At 39.6% G+C, this 23,761-nt stretch overlaps 1 protein-coding gene across 2 annotated transcripts in view; it reads left to right on the forward strand.

Moving 5' to 3' along the window:
• dph6 (diphthamine biosynthesis 6) overlaps positions 1-23,761 on the forward strand; it is a 294,336-nt gene that overhangs the window by 240,374 nt on the left and 30,201 nt on the right. The window contains exon 14 of one of the 2 annotated variants that reach the window (XM_060828371.1): positions 18,980-19,376. In XM_060828371.1, the coding sequence (XP_060684354.1) occupies positions 18,980-19,376 (397 nt within the window). Of the gene's footprint in view, positions 1-14,213; positions 14,259-18,979; positions 19,377-23,761 lie in introns of those variants that run through there. The other variant, XM_060828372.1, reaches the window with a different exon arrangement.

The following is a 23,761-nucleotide window of genomic DNA, read 5'->3' on the forward strand; positions in this document are numbered from 1 at the left end:
TGGAGTTTGCACGTTCTCCCCGTGTCTGCGTGGGTTTCCTCCGGGTGCTCCGGTTTCCTCCCACAGTCCAAAGATGTGCGGGTCAGGTGAATTGGCCATGCTAAATTGCCCGTAGTGTTAGGTAAGGGGTAAATGTAAGGTTATGGGTGGGTTTCGCTTCGGCGGGTCGGTGTGGACTTGTTAGGCCGAAGGGCCTGTTTCCACACTGTAAGTCTAATCTAATCTACAAAACTAGGAAAGAATTGCCTGGCACCGGGTTGGGGCGATAACGAAGAGAAAGTTCTGAGATTCTTTGGAAGGCAGGAACAATTAATTGGAGAAAGGGTGATAGTGTCAACGAGAGTACAGAGCAATCTTTGATAGTTATGTATTGTGGTTGTTTAATGCTAATTTCCTCACTGCTAAATATTTGCTTTGCTTAAGGTGTTGGTGCATTTTATTTGTTCTTATTTGAAACAACTATTCACAATCAATACCAAAAAGACTGTCGAATGGAGATAATGCAATTACTCACTGTATTCCTTTATATATTCCAGGCAAAGAAAGCCATTAATCTAATTAAATCAGTCCTTTTATCTCTTAATGAGATTTCTTATCAATAGAACATTCTCATTTGGAGCAATTTTGCACCTTATTCCTAATACAGGTGTGTAAATGAGCTCCTCATTTCTATCCAAGACTTGATTTTCATTTGTCATTGTTCCAAACGATGGAAATAGTATTGTGCTGTTCACCCACTCCATTGTACCTGTTTAAATTATTTTTTTTGAGAACCAGAGGGCCTGCTCAGTCATAGAAATAGTTTTGGGCCTTCTAAATCTGTGCTGTCTGCAGAAATGACTTTCTTTTCATTTCTAAAAATCTTGAACTCAAATTAAAGCACATTATTTATACTACAGTTCACAGTCTGTTACAAACCATTGTCAGCTGTGCCACCCAATTAGCCTCAATAAGTCTTCTCTATCCCATTACCTTAGTGCACTCCCTGGTTCCAAGTCTGGGATGAAGGGACGTTGCTCGACATGGAGCCCTGGGGGGTTCTGGGCCTTAGGTTGAGAAACCCCGTGGGTGCTAATATCTGTGCAGGTCAGACATGCTGAGGGACGTCTTGCAAGAGGCTGATTGACCTTCCTCAGCACAAACATCCAAGGATCGCAGCGGTCAGGTGAGGTGGAGGGCCTGGCAATGTGGAGTGTCCTGAGCGGAAACTTTCACGGGCCTGTGTATGGTGGTTCCTCCTCCAGCAGGGTGTTCCTGACACTGTCCTATCAGCATGTGCGGAAGAGGCATCTAGAGTGTGTGCTAGGTGCCCCCCACCTCCAAACATTTCCCCATCACATGCCTTCAGTTCTGAGGTGATGAAGTGAAATTGTGTGCAGACACTGACCCTGGCTCCTCATGACAACTCTCAACTTGTCCTTGGAGGCAGCCAAATGGTCGCATGATGCACTGATGCAACTTCTGAGCTGTGAAGGTCATTGCATCCTATATTGCCGTCTGCTCCTCCTCCATCTGTATGTGTACGCCACAGTGTCCTCTCGAGCTGAGTGCTGAGCAGGTACCTGGTCTCCAGCAGTTTCTGAGTGCCAGTGACCTAGGGTACTTCTTCCTCAGCTAGCTGCAGAGCTGTTGCTGTGATGTGTTCACCAAATTGTGGTCCCACACGCTCGAAGCCTAATGTTCCCATTACAGTGTCAATAACTGAACCGGTCCTGGGTGCAGGGGGAAGTCTTGCCAATGCTTTCCCTGAGGCCACAGTAGTCCCATCTGTGGATATCCAGGTGGTGGCCTTTGAAGGAGCCAGGCATTTCTCTGATGAAGAGAGAGAACCATATTGTAGCCTGTGGATAGAAATTGTATATAATAAATGACACTGAAAATACTGTGTAAGATGCAGTGGCATGAAGAGTGTCTCTTACTTTGGTGCTAGGGCATGGATGCATTGGTAATTCTGCAGGGGTGGTCCTGGTCTTCTCCTGACAGTGTGAGGATTTTCTCCTCATGAGGCTTGAGGAACTCAATGTTGAGCAATCAGCCACTCTGTATAACCTCACTTTGCCCAGTTATGGGCTGTCTTCTGCAATAAGAGAAAGGTGTGACCTGAAAGTGGGTGGAATGGCTGTTGGTGCAAGTGGTATGAAGTTGGTGAGATGTTCCAAGGGAATGGGAAGGTAGCACAAAGGGTATGCAAGATGGATGATATGCGATGTGAAGAGTGAGATCGAGTGGCAGAAGGTGTTGCAGGCAGTTGTGAGAATGGCAAGGCATGAGTGGTGGGAGAGAGAGAGTGAGTGTGAGGCAGCTGAGAAAAGTGTGTGGTACTTAGCCTACAGCGGAGAAGAGCATTGATGTTCTGACAGTACTGCTGGCCATTCCTCCGCACCATAAAGACAGTATGAACACAGGTGTGAACAGGGACTAGGTATCCAGGGCCTGGTGGCACAGCCTGCTCTGCTGGTCCTCAGCGAAGAAGATAGTTATCATTTTCACCACTCCCATGATCCCTAAGTCCCAGTCAGAGAGTTACAATATGATCTTCGCTTTCTCAAAATTTCAGATACTGTTTGTCAGTGAGTAGGGCAGCCTTGTGCGCATGCACAGTAGCCTCCCAAAGATGACAAGGTCACAAGACCTTTTGGCAGATAATCACTGAGTATCAAGTTGTTCTGGGACTGGTACATGGTACAGTGGAGCCGGACTTGTGTATGATAGACTCCACAGTGGTGTGGTGGGTAATTTGTGCAGTGTCTATCAGCAGATATGGTGAGAGAACCTGTTATGTCCTCATTTTGAGAGACCCTCTAAAGAAACTCAACAAAACTCAGGCATCATAAAAAAAATCCAACATTCAGTCCATTGCTGTTGTTTAGATAGGTGGTCTAAACAAAAACTAAATTACTTAACAGCAAAGTAGGAGCGTAGCTTTATTGAAAGGTTGCTTTCAGTTGATGGGTTAATGTTGATATATTTGTCAATATTTAGTATACTAATGAGTTCTAGTCATCGTCTAAGTACTGCAATTAAGAAGCCGTTAAGCAAATCTTTATATGATAATATTTCAACTATCTTCATAGAATCATAGAATCCCTACAGTGTGGAAACAGGCCATTAGGCCCAACAAATCCACACCGACCCTCTTAAGAGTAATCTTCCCTACCCTATGACTGCATATTTACCCAAGTCTAATACACCTAACCTACACATTCCTGAACACTACAGGCAATTTAGCATGGCCAATTCACCTAACCTGCACATCTTTGGTGTGTGGGAAGAAACTGGAGCACCTGGGGGAAACCCATGCAGACATGGGGAGAATGTGCAAAATTCACACAGACTGGAATCAAACCTGAGTCCCTGGCGCTGTGAGGCAGCAGTGCTAAATACTGAGCCACTGTGTCTTACACATGAACAAACCCACAAGGAACCATTTGGACCTTTCCAACATTCAATGTGATCATGACTGATCTGGTCCCAGTGTGAATGACAGGGTGTGTGTAAAAGATGATTGTAAAGGTTTTAAAAATGAAATTAACAGTAATCATGATCTATATCACAATAGTCAATTGCTCAAATTATATTCATATCCAAAATTAGTTTTACAAAGATGAAATAGCTGGAAAAGCTCAGCACGTCTGGTAGCATCTTTGGAGAAAAATCAGTTAACATTTCAGGGCCAGTGACTCTTTCTCAGAACTGACTGTATGTTGGAAAAAGTTGGTTTTTATGCAGAAGATAGGGTAGGTGGGTGTGGCAAGGAGTAAATGATGGGTGGAGACAAGAGTCCAAAGAGAAACAAGAACAGTTGGACAACAGTCAGCCTGGGAGAATGAATAGCTACTAATGAGCGCTATTAATGGTGAATAACAGGTTGTGTGTAGTAGCAGACTATGTGATAACAAGGCCTGGTGTGTGGGGGTTGGGATAAGGACATGGTAAAAGGTACCTCAAGCCTAAAATTGTTGAACACGATATTGAGTCCAGAAGGCTGGAGAGCTCCAAGTGGAAAATGAGGTGCTGTTCTTCCAGCTTGCACTGAGCTTCGCTGGAGCACCACAGGCAAGCTTGAGACTGAGATGTTGGCCAGGGTACAGGGTGTTATATCGAAATGACGGGCAGCTGGCGGGCTCAGGGTCTCTTTAGCAGACAGAAAGTAGGTGCTCTGTGAAGCAGTCACCCAGTCTCTGCTTTGTTTCCCCAATGTAGAGACCACATTGTGAACAGCAAATGCAGTAGACTAGGTTGAGTGAAGTGCAGGTGAAGCAATGCTTTATCTGGAAGGTGTGTTTGGGCTTTTGGATACTAAGAAGGGAGGTGGTAAACGGGCAAGTGTTCCACTTTCTATAGTTACAGGGGGGACCCTATTATTGTTATGGGAGGGAAGAGAGGGGGTGAAGGCTGAAGTGCTGCAGATGGGTGGGACCCAGCTGAGGGCCCTGTCAACTTCTTGCTCGGTTGAGGAAGACGTTGGACATTTCAGACGCCCATTGTCGAAGTTGGCATCATCAGAACAGATGTGATGGAAACTGTGGAACTGGGAGAATGAAGTCTTTATAGGTCGCAGGATGTAGCTGAAGGTGAGAATATGGTAGAAATTGGAAGCGAGCCTGGTAAACCTGTCTAATTCCGGATGAGAGGGGGAAGCAGCATCAATGATACCAACAATATACTGAAGAAATAGTTATGGATGGGGGTTGGAATAGGACTAGAACAAAGAATGTTCCATGTACCTCACAAAGAGTCTGGCATAACTGGGGGCCGATGTGGGTGACCATGGCCATCCTTCTGATCAGAAGGAAGTAAGAGGAGTTAAAACAGAAGTTGTTCAGGATGAAGGTGAGCTTGGCTGGCAGAGGAGGGTGGTGCGGTATGGGGAAGGTTTGGGTTTTATTGGCAAGAGGAAGAAGAGAGCCCTGAGACCATCCTGATGGTGGATTTGTAAAGGCATTGCATGTCAGTGGTAAAGAAGAGGCAGCTAGAGATGCAAACTGGAAATTCTGAAACTGGTATGACATGTCAGAGGAATTGTGGATATAATTGAGCAGGGGCTAGACATTTGGAGAAAACAGAACCAAGTTGAGTAAGGAAGAGATTAGCTCTGTGGGGCAGGAGCAGCAGAACCAATAAGTCTGTTTGTGGATTTTGGGAAAGAGGTAGGTGCGATCTGTGCAGGGTTTGGAGACTATGAGCCCGGAGGCTGTGGTAATAGTGTTTTTTTTTACCAAGAAGAAGTGGTGGGGATGGGTGATGGAGGTCCGCAGATGAAATAATGTTAGTGACCATAGTGGACACAATGGCCTGATGTTGCATGGTGGGGTCATGGTCGAGGAGGAGGTATCTGAGAGCTGGTGCTCAGTCTATGCAATGTTGAGGCCAGTCCACCGAACAACAACAGCACCATCCTTGTCAGCAAGCTTAATTACAAAGTCATGATTGGATCTGAGAGCATGGAATGCAGCCAGTTCACGGAGAGATAAGTTGGAACGGGTGAGGGGGGGTGTGCAGAGAAATTAAGGCAACCGATATAATGTCGACACTTCTCAATGAGCAAGTAAAGTGCAGGTAAAAGGCCAGAAAGAGGGGTCCAGATCGAGGGAGAATGTTGGAGGTGGACGAAGGGGTCTGTGGGACTGGGAGAGGGCTCTTATCCAAAGAAATGGGGACGGAAGTTAAGGTAATGGACGAAGAGGTCAATGACATGTCATGCCTGGAATTATTCAGGTGGGAATGCAGAGGGGTAAAACTGAATGTTCAGTATCAGAGAACTGAAGTTCGGGAGGGATTGTAAATACATTGCGGTAGATTGGGTTGGGAGAGGGGATGGAATCAGACTGATATGAAGGGGAGGAAGGTTCTGGAGGGTCATGGATATTTCTGAGTTGTTGCATCTTGTGTTCCTTGATGAACAGAAAAGGATAAGTTTCTTCCTTGGCACGCCGAATGAGCTAGAGGATGAAGTGGAACTGGGGAGCAATGATGTATGGGATTACAACATATTGTTGACCATGCTGGAGTGGTATGAAACAAAGTTTCTCTGAATTTTGCTTTGAGTATATTGGTTTTTCCATAAAGCAAATAAAATTTGAATTTGAAAAAATCGAAATGATGATATCAGGACTTATGCATTTGTTAGATTTGTATACATAAATCATAATTTTTTTTGTATTAATATGCTGCGAACAGTGTCCACGAGTGCCCCTTTACAGAATGTATTCAGATGCTCCTGCAACACATTTAGCACAAGCTGAAGTTTATGAAAGTAAATGGTTTACTTACCTCTGCAGTGAAGCATCAAAGTGAAGGAAGTAGGCTTGCTGCTGCTTAAATAACAGGCTTGCGCTGTGTTGAAGAACTACTTCATGATGTGATTAGAAGCTCCTGCTGCGTAGGAAATGTGGGGAAATCTTGCATACTTTGTCAACATATGCTCCCTGCTGCTAATAGGCTTTAACCTATTTCCTGATTGTTACATTTACCATGCAAATATTACCGTTCTGAGATTAAGCCTATATCCATCAGAGAACTTGAAAGAAAGAGTTTTGTGTGGAGTGATTTAAAAATTAAAAGTTATCAACCAGGGAGATTAAAAGAGATAATGAACAAGAAGTCTGTTTTTCAATATGGTGGCAGGGGCTCAGAGGGGTTTAAGTCCAGATGCTTGGTTGAAAAATATTTTGGCAGGTTAAAAATAATAAGAGCTGCATGGAACATTTCCAAGTGTCAGGTTTTAAAATAGGTTGAAGCAAGTTTCAGAATCATTCTATATACTTGGCATCCAATCACTCCTGTACTTACATAGCCAAAGGCACTTTGATCATCTTCAACATACAAATACCAACTTTATACTGAAGAAAAGCTTTGCATCTAATTAATGGTCTTGGGCTGGCACAGTAATAACTGCAGTGAATTCAAGTCATTTTTGAGTACAGAGTTTAGCCTGTTTTTTTCTAATATAACTGTTTTTATGATTGGGCCCACTCAAAAATGAATCTGATGATTTTAAGGGCAGGTGAGCTCAAAGAATAACTTCCGTTTTGTCTTTGAGAAGAGAGTATCCAGAGCAGAATGTTCTAAGACCATAAAACAATAAAAAGTAGGAAGAGGAGTTGGCTATTCAGCCCATCAAGACTGTTCCACCATTCAATAGGATCATGTTTGATCAGTCATTCCTCATGACCACTTTCTTGCCCTTTTCCCGTAAACTTTGATTCCCTTAATGATCAAGAATCTATCTGTCTATATTATGTATAGATATATAATACACACACACACACACACACTCTGACCCCACTGCTCTTTGTGTTAAGCAGTTCCAAAGATTCGCAGCCCTTTCAGAGAAGAAATTCTTCCTCATCGAAGTTTTAAATTGTTGCCCCTTTATCTGAGACTGTGCCCTCTAGTCCAAGATTCTTGAAGAAGGGAAAACATTCTCTCAGCATTTACCCTGTCAAGATCCTCAAGGAACTCTATGTTTCTTTTTTATTTATTTATTCATAGGATCAGTGTGTCACTGGCTAGGCCAGCATTTGTTGTCCATCCCTAATTGCCCAGAGAGGGGTTAAGAGCCTTTAGGTCTGGAGTCACATGTAAACCAAACCAGGTAAAGATATGACCGTTTCCTTCCCTAAGTGACATTAGTGAACCAGAGGGATTTTTTGAACACTTGCCAGTGGATTCATGGTTGTCAGTAGACTCTTAATTCCAGACTTTATTTAATTCAAACTCAGGTCCTGAGAACATTGTCTGAGTCTGTAGATTAACAGTCCAGTGATAATGCCACTCGGACATTACCTCCCAATGAAATCACTTCTCATTAGCATAAACTCCAGTGAATAGAGTGCCTTTGCTGATAAGGCAATCCCTCTATTCCAAGGATCATCCTAGTGAACCTTTTCTGAACTGCCTGCAACGAAATTATATTTTTCCCTAAATAAAGGGATCAAAACTGCACACAGTACTCCACAGAATGGAGAAACTATTCAATGTGTTCGGTATCAAGAATGAGTAACATTAAAAATAAATATGGACCATTGAAGTGAGAAATCAGAACACACTTTCCCTCACAATAGATAGTAGAATTCAAGAATTCCACAGCCTAAAGGTTGTGATTGCCAGAATAGCTGGAGAATTAAAGTTTGTGATGCATATGTTTTTGTTGGCTTAAGATGAGAAACTAGTGGTTAAATATAATGGCCAGTATCAATTAGGTAGAGTAACATACAGTACATACATTAGGTCCAATTCAAGCTGTACAAGAGTGAGTAGATGCTGAATGGTTTGACACCGAGTTCATTGTTACCACACCCTGTCTGTCAAGGTCAGTTACTGTAAAGTGGATATTACAATCTAATCTTGATTTAACATCAACTAGAAAATTGCATTGTTCCTATAAATGAAAATCGGTAGTGAAGAAGTGACAATCCACTCAAATTAATACAAACTGCGGGAAGAATAGAAGATGAATGTTTCTATGAAACTGAGGTGCAGCAGAAACCATGTTCCATGATTTACTTTTTGTTTGAAGATGAAAGTTTGTTGTGTAGTTTTCTTCAGTTCCATTTGGCAAAGGGGAAAGGGGAGTAAATATATTAAAACACTAATTTGATAATCATGCACAATATAACAAATTCATGGATGAGATATTTGTATAAGAAGCAAATTCAACCAGCAGTAGTCTGCAAAATAATAAACTTGAAAATTATCTTGGAGAAATAAATCGATAAGAATGTCAAGGAAACAGAAAAATGCTCAAAGTTGCACAGGTTGTGGAATAGCATTGATCTATTTCTAGGTAAGCAAGTCGTGTAAATAGGGAAACTGTGGAGCAAATTAGAACTGACTGAAACTTCGAAGAAATGGGGACACTGATTCTCGTAGAAAAGTATTTTCTTCTGAAAACTTTTCATGTTTCCAAACATGGAGAACTTAACTGTAAGTCATGTCAGACTAGATCAGAGTGTTTTGAACAAAGTCAATATTTCTGCTCTGCAATGGAAACAGATAAATGTTTCATGAACACAGCATCTTTTTCCTTATTTTCTGATAGCTCGTTAATATTGTGCAGGTTGGAAATTAAAAATTTACCCTGGATCCCATAATGCAAATAATTTTGGGTGATATAACCATTGGCTGGACACTTTATGAACAATTACCAACACTTATGACTGAAATGAGTAAACCACTAAAACAATAGCCATTTATTTATTTATACCGCTTTCCACATATATAAAAGAAATCTTTACACCCCATAATAAGGTAAAATGCTTTATTTAAAAGAAGAAGTAAATTTTGTGTGTGTGTGAGAGTGTGAGTGAGAGAGATAGAGAGAGAGAGAGAGGATGGTACCATTAGACCAGCATTCTTGACGATGGATTCTTGCAAAGGCAATGTGGACGGTATTTACCCAGAGCCCACTTAAAAGACACCTTCAGTCGCTGAAACCTAAAGAAATATATAGACTGGTCTAGCAGATGTGCGCTTCCACTTTCTATCCTTACTCCTGTTATGAAGGTGTAAGGCATACTGTACCTTTAAGTGAGTTGAAAGATGTAGCAAGCACACAGAGTGCTGCAGAATTTACAATGTAACATTTGGTCCAGCAGCTAGCAGTATCTGGGTTGCTATGAGACAAAAAACAACTTCAAATTCGGCCAATCAGTTTAAATTATACCCCAAAGATACTAAACTCCAATCAAGTGCGAACTTAGTATTTTGGCAATATTAAAAGCAATGAAGCGATCCAATGTTTTGGGGTACAAACCCCATTGAAAAAAATTGAACAGTTGGAGGAGAACTGCCAAGCCACCAACATATGCAGACTACCTGGAGAATAACTCTATTAAAGGTATCTTTACCTATCAATGACCTATGAAACAGAAATCCCTAAGAAGAAGAAAAGAAGACAGAGGAAAATATGAAGAGAAGATGTGGCAGCTGGCTGGTTTTGAAATTTAAATTTTTTGGTAAATCTTAGTAGGGGGTTTTATCAGACCAGTATAATAGAAGAGAAAGTGAAAGATAGGTTAGCAAAAGGAGTTGTAAATAGTTGTTAGCTTATTATTCTGTTAGACTTGTTTAAAAAAGTTGTTGGTTTTTACTTTAAAGAGTGACTTTTGGGATAGTTCTGGCCTCTCGAATTTTCACTGCTTTCAGCACAGATTAAATCATTTCTGTAGTGCAAGTTTAAATCAGCATGGAAGGTGGGGGGGGGGCGTTAACCCCTTGTCATAACACCCCGACCAGCAGGATGCATATTCTTGAAGAGGATAGATTATTGGCCACATAAAATAAGCACCTGCATGAAGGAACCTAGATCAGATAACAGTCTAAGATAACGTTAATCTCTTTGTCTCATAATGGCAGATGAAGAATATCGATGGGTCAGTATAAGAGGAATGTCAGTTTGTTATCCTCAGAACAAGACCATGTATTAATATCTTCATTTTGCAAAGGAAGCTAATGCTTCCATAAAACAAAAAGAATCTCGGAAACATTCAGTTTTTGAGCGGCAACTGCAAATAACTTGTATGATAAAACAGGATAAAGGTATCATAGATGTTCACAAAGCTTGTCCGGCCTTGATCTCATGCAAAATTCATGAACATTAATGCTGATCTTTTTTAGGGTGTGCACAATAGGAACAAAATAAATGTATTAACAGTTGACTCCACAGCAGGCATTTATACACTGTCAGTGCCATTTTGAAACGGAAACATTGTTTATGCTCCGTGCACACACACCTGGTTGGCAGCACCAACATGGTGAGGATAGCAGTACATATATTGGGCGTGTGCATCAGAATTACGCAAGTAGGATTGCTGCACTGCTATAGTTGCAGTTTTGCTCAGGCAGCAAAAAAAACAGGGATATGGAGCAAAGAAAATAAATAAGCTGCAAATGTAGATGACTGTGGATGGAGGACCAGTGGAGAAGGACTTTAAGCAGGCAACTGTATCTATCTACAATCACCTGTAAAAGCTTCTGTTATGTCCACCTCATACTGAACAGTGTGTACGTTCTCTGTTCTGAACAAAGAAGATGCTTAATTTGAATATGGTGATTCTCCTCCCCTCATTACCAATCTTAATTAAACTGTCCCCAAAATTACCTAAGCTCTCCAGTCTGATACCAAACAGATTTTAAAGATATCAATAGATGAGGGAAGGTTATCCTTCCATATAAATCTATAGTCCCCACCAGCACAGCATCCAATTGTCTTTTGAATAAACACTTGAGGTTTTGCCACCCCCTCACCATCTGAAATTCTATTGCAGTTGTTACAAAATGTTTCTAAAAATTACTACTGTGCTTCCCTTTCATCAACTTGTATTTCTCATGCTTTATAATATAAATTGTAGTTTGTCAAGATAATATGGAGGCACATGTCACTTTAACAAAGTTCCAAGGCTACCTTGAGGTTTTTGAAATCCTGGCAGTTGTATTCCCACTGAAGTTACTATTATGACAATTGATAAATGAAGAATAATGAGCAAAGTTAGTGTTTGAAGGTGATCTCGCTTGGCTCTATTCTCCTGGAGTCAGATACAATGAGTTGAATTATAAGCCCATCTCATCCACATGCTATCAACATTGATCGGACAAAATGGTATGATCTTAACCTTACTTGATTAGTGTTGAATTAAAATAAGCTAAAGGTTTGGACAAATAATCCTGAAATGTTATCCCACCGTGGCCAGTTGAATATTTGTATTCAGCTATTGTAACATCTGGAAATATTTTTTAAAAATGTGTTTGTGTCACATTGTTGTTGTGAATAGGTATCTGGTTTGCAAATGTCTTTTATGGAAGGAAGTCGGCTGACTTAAGGTTCTTGAGCCTGTTACTCCAGTCCCTCACCCTGGGAAGTAAGCTAACTCCCACTCAATTGCATCATACTGTTCCACGATAACTAATGATGTGTAATTAATGCATGTATTAAATGAGATAGGCATTGGCTTATGTCAAACAGTATTCCTGATGCTATCAATGGTGGGGTTGGTTTTGAAGCCTGTATTTTGTTGAGCATTGTGAACATCATATGCTGAGCTCTGCATCCCCGTGGTGACCATGTGATCTCAAGTGAAAGAAGCCACTCAATTCTTACATCTGTTCTTCAGTTTTGGAACTTCTGATAGTGGGGATAAGAGTCCTCGTTGACAGTCAGAATACAGTAGCTGAAATAGAAAGGTATGCTGGGTGTGATCAGATCCTCTCAACAAGTTTTTGGTGACAACGGTTTTTGAAAGTGCTGCATATTTTAGAGTTGTAAACAACTTGCAATCAACTGGGCAAAAGCAGAAGACTTTGAGAAGTTGCTTCATTTTCAAAGGTAATAAAACAGTGTTAAATATCTGAGACAGTACTTACATCAGAAGCATGCAGGAAAGAAAACCACAATATTTGGAACTTATTCCAATAGATTTCACAAAAATGAAAAAGAACGACACTCTGTGATGGGTAGGAGAAAGAAAACCCTCAAAATAAATGGATATTTTTTTTCCTGTTTACAATGTATCTCACCTCGCCTTACCCTACTTTTTCATAGAAATAGGTGGAAAATAATCAAAAATTAACTTGGCCAAGTTAACTATGAGGAATGTTAGGAATTCCTGAGCACAGGCAAAACTGCATAGCTTTCCAAGGTAGGGCACCAAGCTGTTATTTGTATCATCATTCTTAAACTGACTATAAATTAAAAATGGCCTAATTCCTCTATAAACCTTCGATAAAATCTGATCATTCGATCCTCAGGAATAACAGTTAGAAAATCACTCCATCCTCAAGAATAACAGTTAGAAAGTCCAAAGACTTGACTTTTCCACGGCATATTCTGTGGAATTTCACCACCTGTAGGAGTTTGATGAAAGGATGTTATTAGCTCTTGAAACTCTTACTTTTGACCTGGGTTCAATTCCCGACTCAAGCGACTGACTGTGTGGAGTTTGCACGATCTCCCCGTGTCTGCGTGGGTTTCCTCCGGGTGCTCCGGTTTCCTCCCACATTCCAAAGATGTGCGGGTCAGGTGAATTGGCCATGCTAAATTGCCCGTAGTGTTAGGTAAGGGGTAAATGTAGGGGTATGGGTGGGTTGCGCTTCGGCGGGTCGGTGTGGACTTGTTGGGCCGAAGGGCCTGTTTCCACACTGTAAGTAATCTAATCTAATCTAATCTAATGTTGGAAACAGAAGGACGTTACAATTTTGTTCTAATTAAACAGCAGACATTGAGTGTCAGATTCCTTTAGCAAATTTCAACATTCGGACAGTTTTTATTTTCTTCTTTTCTTGGGCAATAACCCATGAATTTCAACAGTATATCTTGCAGAGTATGGTTTCCATACTGCTTATTGAAATGCGGCATCTGGGAAGTTTTTATCTGCTTCATATTTGCAATGATGCAGAGCTGCACTGATGGGCCACATTGTGAAATAGTGAACACTAAGCCCCAGAGCCCTCCACTGGTTAATCTTTAAGTTGGTCAACAAATCAATCATTTAAACCTTTTATGAGGAAGGTGAGGAAGTGCATTAACTCATCGAGCCAGGCCAAATAGCCCATCAATGTTGAAGTCTTCAGGGTGATGCCTGCTCAAGGAAAAAATAATCACACTTCATTGGTCAAACATAAATGCCATCTTAGCATTACTATTTGTCAGATACTTGGGCAATTTTCCAAAGGGGTTGGGCTGATCTACAATTGGTGATTCCCCGCCATTTAGCCGGGATACGAAGTGGGTGATGGCGACATTGGAATGACTCTTCATAGTCTTGACATGATGTATATATCTATCATAACAGTTTTGATTAGTTTTTTTTTCTGTGGTAAATGCTAATTAAATGAATCCAGTGCCTGATTTTGCATCTTTTTCAAATTAGCATCACATTGTATTTCGTGATAAGAATTAGAAGTAGTGTAGGTGATTTGGCCCCTCATGCCTGCTCAGATAATGTTGTATCTGATCTTCACTATCAAATGCCCCTTCCTCTATTATCCCAAATTCCTGATTCCCCCAAATAGATGTAAAAGTATGTAACCTTGACCAACAGAGGCAACTTCAAGTGAATCTTAGTAGCTGCCAAGCTAAGGTTGAGAAATTGTATTCATTTGGGGACTTTGAAAAATAATCTGATGCAAGCTTGTGCTTCATTTGCAGTCCTCGTTGACAATTCTGCAAATTTCTGTCTCTGTAATTAATTTGCTGCATTTTTGTCGGTTCTTAGATGGCAACATCATAACGTGAGAAAACTGGCATTTCAGCTTGAATCCTGCCTCCTGCTGTCCAGCCTCTGAACAGCATGTAAGAATGGAGCAGCCACTGAATCTGTCTGGTTTGCTGTCTAAGCTGGAGGACATTTGTGGTATAGTTTGACTAGCCTGCAGAAAAAAAACCTGCTTCTTTCAAAAGGTTAAAATTGATGGAAAACATCCGAATCATTTGACTTTACAGAAAATATATGTTGACTTTTTTTTTAAGAAAACCACATACTTTCTTGTTAACATTGTTCCTTATTCTGTCTTTAAGAATCAGTTTAAAAAATTGCTCAAGTACTGAACAGTGTATAGGATATTTTTATTTCTTTGAAAAGATTGGTTTGTTTAAGTGGAAAAGTATTGACATTAAAACCTGTGACAGGTTTAATAAAAAAAAACAAAGTTTACTATAGATGAATGGGTTGACCTGGAAGTTGTGGAAATGTTTTCAAGCTGCACCTCAGCACCTTGGGCCAACAAAATGGCCTTTAAGCTTGAATGAGCTTGGCTCTTTCCAGCACAGAGCTCTAATTTTCATCTTTTCAAACTGTTTTCTACTACTTGGAGTAAAATTAGTATTGACAAGGATAGAATTTGTCTCCTGAAGGAGAATAGCTTGCCCGTGTAAGTGCTAATGTAACATTTGTCTGTTGGTAACTTTACACTTTATACTGCTTCCCTGCCATACCTAATACACCGAAAGCAAGCTGCTCTCTGTAAAATGTTATTGTGTGTGAAGTGCTAGCAATTTGAGGTAAAATCATTTCTATTTTTTGCCATCCCTCACAGAGCAAGCATACTTATGTGGTTGTTTGCTGTTGATATACAATTAGTCTCTTCTAACGTTTAATCCATAAGTGATGGTGACTTTCATTTAAACAGTACGCTACAATCAAGCAGCAATGTCTTTCACTGCAGAAAAATGCTGTGGGTATTCTTTACAGTAATTTAGTAGCTGAGTTGTGAAATGGAGTATGTGTAACCTATTATTATGCACCACTCTCAAAGTGCAAGTGGATGAAAATTGATCCTGTAAGTTGAAAGAGGGATAAGTGTTGTGCCCTTATTGATGGGTGTACAGTTTTCTCTTTGCTTGGTAATTTGTTGATTTCACTCCAGCCCAGTTATAAGACAGCAAGTGGGAAAATTATTTTCAAAGGCTGGTCCAATTTTTCTTGAGGGTCACATTTAGGTCCCCAGCTGTGTTGCCACTGTAGTTAACACTAGTTTTAAAACACTCAACTATTAGATTAAAGCTTTTACGAAGCAAGGTTGCAAGTGAAGTGCTTTGAGCTGAAAAGTGTCATGAAAATGTACAATGGTGAGATGTGATGTTCTTTTCGACGATTTAAAGAACAGTCTTCATTATTGCTGAGGGTAGCCAGTTCAGGTTACTTAACATATTGCTGAAATTAGTTGAAAGAATATTGAAAATTACTTAAATTTCTGTATTCATCTCATAGTTTAATGATTTTTTTTTAAAAAGTAATCCCTAAAAAATTCATGTTATCCACACAAAAATAGTAGTAGGTAGGACCTGAATCTGGCTGCCTTAGTTCAGAGCTATGGATGCTACATAGCAAGTGTTCCATCTGTGTTGTTAGCTTTGAAATATCTGGAAATATCTTCAGTTTGCTGCCTTTAATTCTAACTGAGATTACCGATATGCCAAGCAGTACATTCATTGTGTGAATCATATGTTAACATACTCAACAGGAACATGCATAGATTTCAACTACCATTGCAGTTCTGCTGCTAAATTACCTTTGCCTCAGTCCTTATACTTATCAGTAGACCTTATTTTTCTTCTAATATTAAGTTTATTGCACAAAGGAGCTCTTGCATTAAAAGAACTCATAAAGTTTCATATTTGATTCCTGCTCGGAACTAAAGTAGTGGATCTCTGCCAAGATGGCAGCTGAGTGTCAGAATTACCTCTGCTTTTTTTGGGGTTAGGAAGGGAAAGATGACCAGTGTTCCTGCTGCTTAATGCCTCTTAGTAATCCCTTTGGACACGAATGGGTGGTACTCGGGCTGTTATGAATGAGCCTGGGGGAATACATCATCACTCTTGTCCCACTACACCATAGGTCACAGCATAAAATAAAAATACTCCTTGCCAGTTACCGTTGGATAATTAAATAATTTATCTGCATGTTTTTAAGCAAAAAAATCTATCACCCAGGTTTCTTAATAAACAAACTTACTGATTTATTATTAAGCCAAAATTAATTCAGTAAAAGTGCGATAATGAATAAAGGTACATAATCAGTAATATAGAAAATTCACTAAGTATCCCCAAAACACACACACAGACACATACACACACACACACACACACACACACACACACACACACACACACACACACTTCAGCAAAAACAGATTTCTAGAGAGATTGACTTTTTAAAAAAAAACACTTTGCCCCATAGATTATTTTTGAAGGCAAAAGGTATGGTTTAGGATATTCTAAAGTCTGTTGCTGTAATATTTTGGCACACGTGGAATACTGTGTCCAGTTCTGGTTGCCCAGTTATAGGAAGGATATTGAGCTGGAGAGGGTTCAGAAGAGATTTGCCAGGATGTTGCCAGGTATGGAAGGTTTCCGTCATCAGGAAAGGCTGGATAAGCTGGAGCATAGGAGGATGAGAGGTGACCTTATAGAGGTTTATAAAATAATGATGTTTGTAAATAGAGTTGATGGTAGTTGACTTTTCCCAAGGATGGGGGATGTCAAGGCTAGGAGTGCACATTTTTAAGGTGAGATGCAAGAGACTTAAAAAAGACATGAGATGCAAATGTTTTACGCAGAGGGTGATTCACATTTGGAATGAACTTCCTGAGGAAGTGGTGGATGTGGGCACAATTATAATGTTTACAAAACATTTGGATAATACATGACCTCACTTTTTACTCTAATACACGATTAGGAAAGGTTTGGAGGGGTATGGGCCAGGAGCAGACAGGTGGGACCAGCTTAGTTTAGGATTATGTTCAGCATGGACTGGTTGGACCAAAGGGTCTATTTCTGTGCTGTATGACTCAATGTGGTCAAGTTCTTGGCAGACACAATGTGCTCAAGAAATACAATCTTGAGGTGTTTTTGCAATCACTCTTCACAAGAAAGATAGTTTGCATCCTGAACTAGAAAGTTGTTTTTTTTAAGAAATGGGAGGTATCAGCTGGGCAGTTGTTCATTGCAAGTTTTTTTTCTCCAAATTAACTTGTTCTTAGCCAGCTTTTCTCCAATTCAGTTGGTTCTGAGCAAACTATCCTCCAACTCTGTTATGTAAAGCAAGAACAGTCTGTCCAAACCTGTCACTGTTGAAACAACGTCAGTGGGGTCCACAACAAAGCAAGCAATTATCATCAGTCATGTGATTTCTAGGAAGCCTTGTGGGAAAAAAAAGAGAAGGTCCACAGGGAATATTTAATGATTTCTTTGAAAGAAGACTTTCCAGGTATGTCCACAAAACTTGAAATAAATTTCTCCTCCTCAATCCTTCAAAATCTTACAGAAGTAATTTAAGAGTTAATAAATATAAAGTGTTTTGTAACAACATGAGGAACAGACAAGATAAAAGCAAAGTATTATCGATCCTGAAGGGATGAAATAAAAACAGAATGTGCTAGAGAAATGCTGTAGGTTTGACAGCGTCTGTGGAGGAAGAATTGTTCACATTGTTTCTCTTTCCAAAACTGTGTCAAGACTATAAGGCTTAGTTTCAATTCATTCCATAGTTGAACAGCATGCTGGTATCCTGCCTCTGCTGTCAGATGAATAGTGGTCAATTGGTTAAGGTAACTAGGACAACTGATACTTAAAGAACTGTGCTGAATATGTTGCTTTGTTTTAATCCTCAAAAATGAAATTCCATAGACAGAATTTAGTACAGGACACTCAATGTAAGCAATTACATGTGTAATGTGGGGCTGGTACAGAGTGAAGGAAATATTCAAATAAGATTGGGTTCAATCAGATTCGATTGGCAACTCATCATTTGCTCCAGTCATGGCTGTGCGTTACTCAGGAACATTAGTCACAAACAAAACACAAGATTTTCCTGTCACCATTTCGGCTGTTGTATGTTAGTTTGTCTGAATTTTAACCAACTTGTGATTATTCTGGAATTGCTGTTTAGATTATAACTCTATGAATTAAAATTAAAATATGCAATCCGCAATTCTGTTTCCTTGTGAAAAAATAGTTGTTTCAGCTATTTTTTATTTTTAAAAGTGATGTTTCTATTCACTGTATGTATTTACATTGAAATGATGATTGACACAAGTGCAACTGGTATTCCTCACATTAAGTTACAGTTATCTTTAGAAGTGAACCTGACAGCATCTTTATACTCCCATGAATTAGGATTGATGTACTATATTCCTATGACTACATTTACCTGAGTTAACTGTGACTTCCAAATTTGACTCTTGCTGCTGTTTTTTTTTCAAGCATGCAGATATGGTTTAAAGTTTGCTAATTGGAAATGATAAGGGCAGGCATGGTGCTGCACTGAAGATTGTGAATCCTGTGTTGTGCATTTCTCAGGTAGTTGATCAGTCCAACTCCGTAAGTCCATAGAGGATTGTGAAGGAAGCAATTTTTGAAGCTGTTTTGGTTTCTAGTTCCCAGATTGCAGGAGTCTTATAAGAATTGCTCAGTGATGTTTCAAACCTGTAAATATGTGTGACTGCACTAATTTTTCTAGTATGTTTTCATTATGAATTACAGGAGCAAACCAGTGGAGAGACTAAGCCTGGCTCTGGCCTGCTGATCGTAGCTGTGTTTCCTCATCTACCAAGAGATGCTGCAGTGGAATGGCATGTCATTGCTGTTACTGATGATCCCTGTGAGAGGAAATCCTTCATCATAAATAAAAAATCCAATGGTTATGTAATTGACTGTGAGTTGATTGTGTCAAGTTTGAAGTCAAGTGCTGCTATCTCATTGGCTGTAAGTCTTCTGTCACCATCAGTGACTGCTTTAAATCTGAAGAGTGTGCTGCATGAACTAGCAGTTGTATTCCGGCAAGCTATGGATAAACTCCCTCAAGATGTTAAGCAGCTCCCTCTGTGCTTCAAAACCTTTTACTGTGAAGATACCATAGATCCCAGCTTTGTACGAAAAGGTAAGACTGTCTCATCAATAGAAGTTAGTTAAGTTGGAAATATGTGACCACTCTGTGACAATGCTGAACCATTGACATTAAGACAAGAATTCAGATCCCAGTGTTGACTGACATTTTTGGATTGAATTTCCAAAAGGTGAATGTGATAACAAATGGTCAGATTATCATAATGACTTTACCTTTTCCTCTCCCTGTAACTTCATCCATTCTTCCAATTCATCCTTTCATTTGGAGACTGACTCCTTGTGCATTCCTCCCCTCCTTTGTAGTTCTACCTTCAGTCACCTATGGTCTATGCTCTAGAGTTCACTTCCTAAACCATTCTCCCTCTCCAAATCATTTTCAATCTTTCGAGCCTTCTTAAGGCTCATCTCACTGATGAAACTTTAAGCCATTCCAGCTAACATATGTAGTGGCTTTATGTCCATTATTTGACTATCTCTTAGAAAGTTAATTTTCTGTTTTGAGTGTACTATTATAAAAGCAAACTATTTACAAGGTGAGCGGAGGAAATTGGATTTCATATTGCTCAAGCGTACTTTCTGAAAATCACATCATTGACACTAATCACATCAATGACAACATCTGAAGTGGAATATTTTATTTTCCCTTCTTGATTTGGATGTAATGGAATGATGGAAGTAATAGTAAAATGCTGTGTGACTTTTTAAATTTGCATTTCTTTAGCAGCTGGTAACTTGTAATCTAAAGCTGAATTTGTACCTTTAAGCCGTGTTCTATGATTTTTGAATCGGTGGGATTGGTGTATTCCTATTGACGAATTTGACTTACTGTTTAGCTTACACATTGGAGAGAAAGCTCTGCTGTGGACATGAAGCAGGTATTTTTATGGTAGTGTATTTATAAAGCTGGTCATGGTCATAACCTTAGATTTAGTAATTCTTTAAAGCAAGTCATGTTATGGTGTCATCTTATTTCCAAGTCTTGTTCCAACATTTGATTGAAAGAATACAAATAATACTGCATCCAGTGGTTACACCTGTAGGAGAGCATGTTGTATTGAAACAAGATGGAGCATGGATAGTGTCAGAAGAAGACATGATCATCTTGGCAGTGAGGTGATAGAGCGAGAGCTGGGGAATGCAACCTTACCTCTTGGGACAGCAGAGCAAGATGCAGCAGAATGATGAAAGAGTGACAGAAGAATCTGGAATGGACAAATGGAGCTGATCTGCTAAAGCTGCTTTGCTGACCTGAAAATGATTGCAGGAGGCTTCATGGCCCCCAATAACTGCTAGGTTACTCAGACAGCAGATTCAAGTTTCTCTTCCATCAATTTCTGACCAACAAACTATTGAAATTTGAAATTAGAATTTGTTTTGGTGTCATGTTCAGCAACTGGGTATACAAAATATTTTTATGATTTAATATACCATTTTTCACAGCCTCAGGATACCCCAAAGTATTTTCTGTAATTTTGCCAAGGATACCAGTGGCATATTTGAGAAATTCAGTAGACCTGATATGAAGTACAACATTAGTCAAAGTGTACACTTTGGCACATTTAGTTGTATCTTTTTGAACGCTAACATTACAATCTTCCTATTTCAGTATGTTGCTGTTTCTTAAATAAATTTAGTAGTCGCGGCTTGGTCGTCCTTACTGGAAATGATTGCAGCTATTGTTCACTATAAATTTTCGAATGACCAAGTAAGGAGTGGTCAATTACTTCCCCTTATCAATCTCCTGAGTTGACCTCCAACAAAAATATATGTTTTTTTTCAGCATGAGGCTTAACTCTCTCGAATGAAATGTGGTTTTCCAATTTAGATTGTATCAATAGAAACCAATTACGAGAGTTTGTTGTGTGAAAGGAAAACAATTTTGTTGTCTGCTAGCACTAAACAAAAAATGTGATATCAATATACAAACACAAAGTTACAATAGTGGGAAGGACTAGTGTCCAATTCAAAAGGAAACTAAAGCAAATATACAGTTTACAGTCATTAGCATCCTGGACATGTATGGTTTTAACCTGAGACCTTGTTTTTTCATTGATGTCTTATCTCCTCAGCAGTAGTAAGTATTTCCTTAGACCCTTAAATTCTTGTCCCAGTGCTTCTTTTCAATCAGCTCCATCACTGAGCATTTCCTTCTTGAGACTGAGAAAGCATTTCTCCCAGCTGGTTCCAGTCACACCTCCTCTCCCCTGTTCTACCAAAAATACCTCCTTGCTTTGTATGTTCCAATATCTCAGATTCTTGGTTCCAAAATTAAGAGTGGTAAGCTCTGTGTTTCATCTCCAATATGTGAAAGTAGTCATAGAGATGTACATTACAGAAACATACCATTTGGTCCAACTCATCCATGCCAACCAAATATCCTAAATTAATCTAGTCCCATTTGCCAGCACTTGGCCCATATCCCTCTAAACCCTTCCTATTCATATACCCATCTAGATGCCTTTTAAATGTTGTAATTGTACCAGCCTCCAACTCTTCCTCTGGCAGCTCATTCCAAACATGAACCAACCTTTGCATGAAATGTTGTCCCTTAAATGTTTTCCCTCTCACCCTAAATGCATGCTCTCTAGTTCTGGACTCCTCCAACCCATGGAAAGGACCTTGTCTAATTAGCCTATCCATTCCCTTCATGATTTTATAAACCTATAAGGTCACCCCTCAGCCTCTGATGCTCCAGGGAAAAGCAGTGCACCTATTCGGCTTTTCCCTGTAGCTCAAACCCTCCAACCCTGGCGTCATTCTTGTAAATCTTTTCTAAACCCTTGCATGTTTCACAACATCCTTCCCAAGGGAGGGAGACCAGAATTGCACACAATATTCCAAAAATGGCCTAACCAATGTCCTGTACAGCTGCAACATGATCTCCCAACTCCTGTACTCAGTGCTCTGTCCAATAAAGGAAAGCATACTAAGCGCCTTCTTCAGTATCCTCTCTACCTGACACCCTACTTTCAAGGAGTTATGAATCTGCACTCCAAGGTTTCTTTGTTCAGCAACACTGCCAGGACCTTACCATTAGTTGTATAAGTCCTGCCCTGACTTGCCTATCCAAAATGCAGCAGCTCACGTTTATCTAAATTAAACTCCATTTGCTACTTCTCTGCTCATTGGCCCATCTGGTCAAGATCCCATTGTACTCTGAGGTAACCTTCTTGGCAATCAGACAGATATAGAACAAAATAGGATGAGAATGTCTTCACACCTGACTGGGTTGACTAGTTTTCAACAGCCTTGGATTAAATGAATTTCAGTTCAGCTGGTTGTCTTTATTCCGTGTTGGTTTAACAGAGCTTGGCTAGCATATGGTCAGCTCATTGATGTTGCCATTTTAAATCAATGTTTTCTTTCTCCCTTTTATAACATCTGAGTATATCAGTTTTAAAATCAGATGGCAGCGTTTGAAAAATCAGTAGTCCATTTTTATCACCATCATGACAATGTTGTCCAACAGAAAAGGTAATTTAGTAAATAGATCTGATACTAGTAAATAGTATCAAATGGTATTGTAAAATGACCAGTTACTCCCATCATCAAAATTGAACTAAAAAGATCCCTGATTTTTCTAGTCTGTGCTTTAATGTTATGCTGGCTAAACCATTACCATATAGACATCTCCAATCCACCCAGAACCATTCTCCAGGCACAGTATTCTCAAGAAAAGCGATCTGCTTAACATCATCTCAGTTTGAGGCAAATGAGCCTCAAACTTAAATATAATCTAGCTGTTTAATTGTATAATCCTTTGACAAATTACTTACGTTTATTTGTATCAACGTAGTGATTCTCATCTGAACTTTATCCAAAGTCTCAATATTCTCCACTACGTGAGGAGACCAAAAACATAGTATAAGCAATAGTTGAAAAAGAAGGTCATTTGCCCTTTTGAAGCTACTTTCCGATTCAATAACGTCATGGTAGATATTCCACCTCAACTCCTCCACCTCACACTATCTGCATATCGATAATTACTTTATTATCCACAGATCTATCATTCTGCATTCATGCTTAATTGCTGAGCATCGATGGCTCTCTGAGACAGAGAATTCCTAAAATTCATAAATATTTGATGGAAGAAGTTATCTTTATTTTAGTCTTCAATAGCTGACCCTTTATGCTGAGCATATGGCCTTGGTGTTATAGATTCCCCAGGCAGAGGAAACCGATTTTCTGCCTCAAGCCCTTAGATGGCTTCTCATATTTTTAAATTCAAGGAAATGTCGGCCAAGTCTAATTCTTTCTTTCCTTCAGCGCAAGCCGCTCACCTCAAGAACAGATCTAATGAAAAAAATCCAAGAGAAACTCAGCAGATCTGGCAGCAGAAAGAAATAGTATTAAAGTTTGACACTTCAAAGAAGAACGACTCAACTCAAAGGCGTCAAATAATGGACATGAAATATTAAT

The sequence above is a fragment of the Hemiscyllium ocellatum genome, chromosome 8 (genome assembly GCF_020745735.1).
Source record: "Hemiscyllium ocellatum isolate sHemOce1 chromosome 8, sHemOce1.pat.X.cur, whole genome shotgun sequence".
NCBI classification, from domain to species: Eukaryota; Metazoa; Chordata; class Chondrichthyes; order Orectolobiformes; family Hemiscylliidae; genus Hemiscyllium; species Hemiscyllium ocellatum.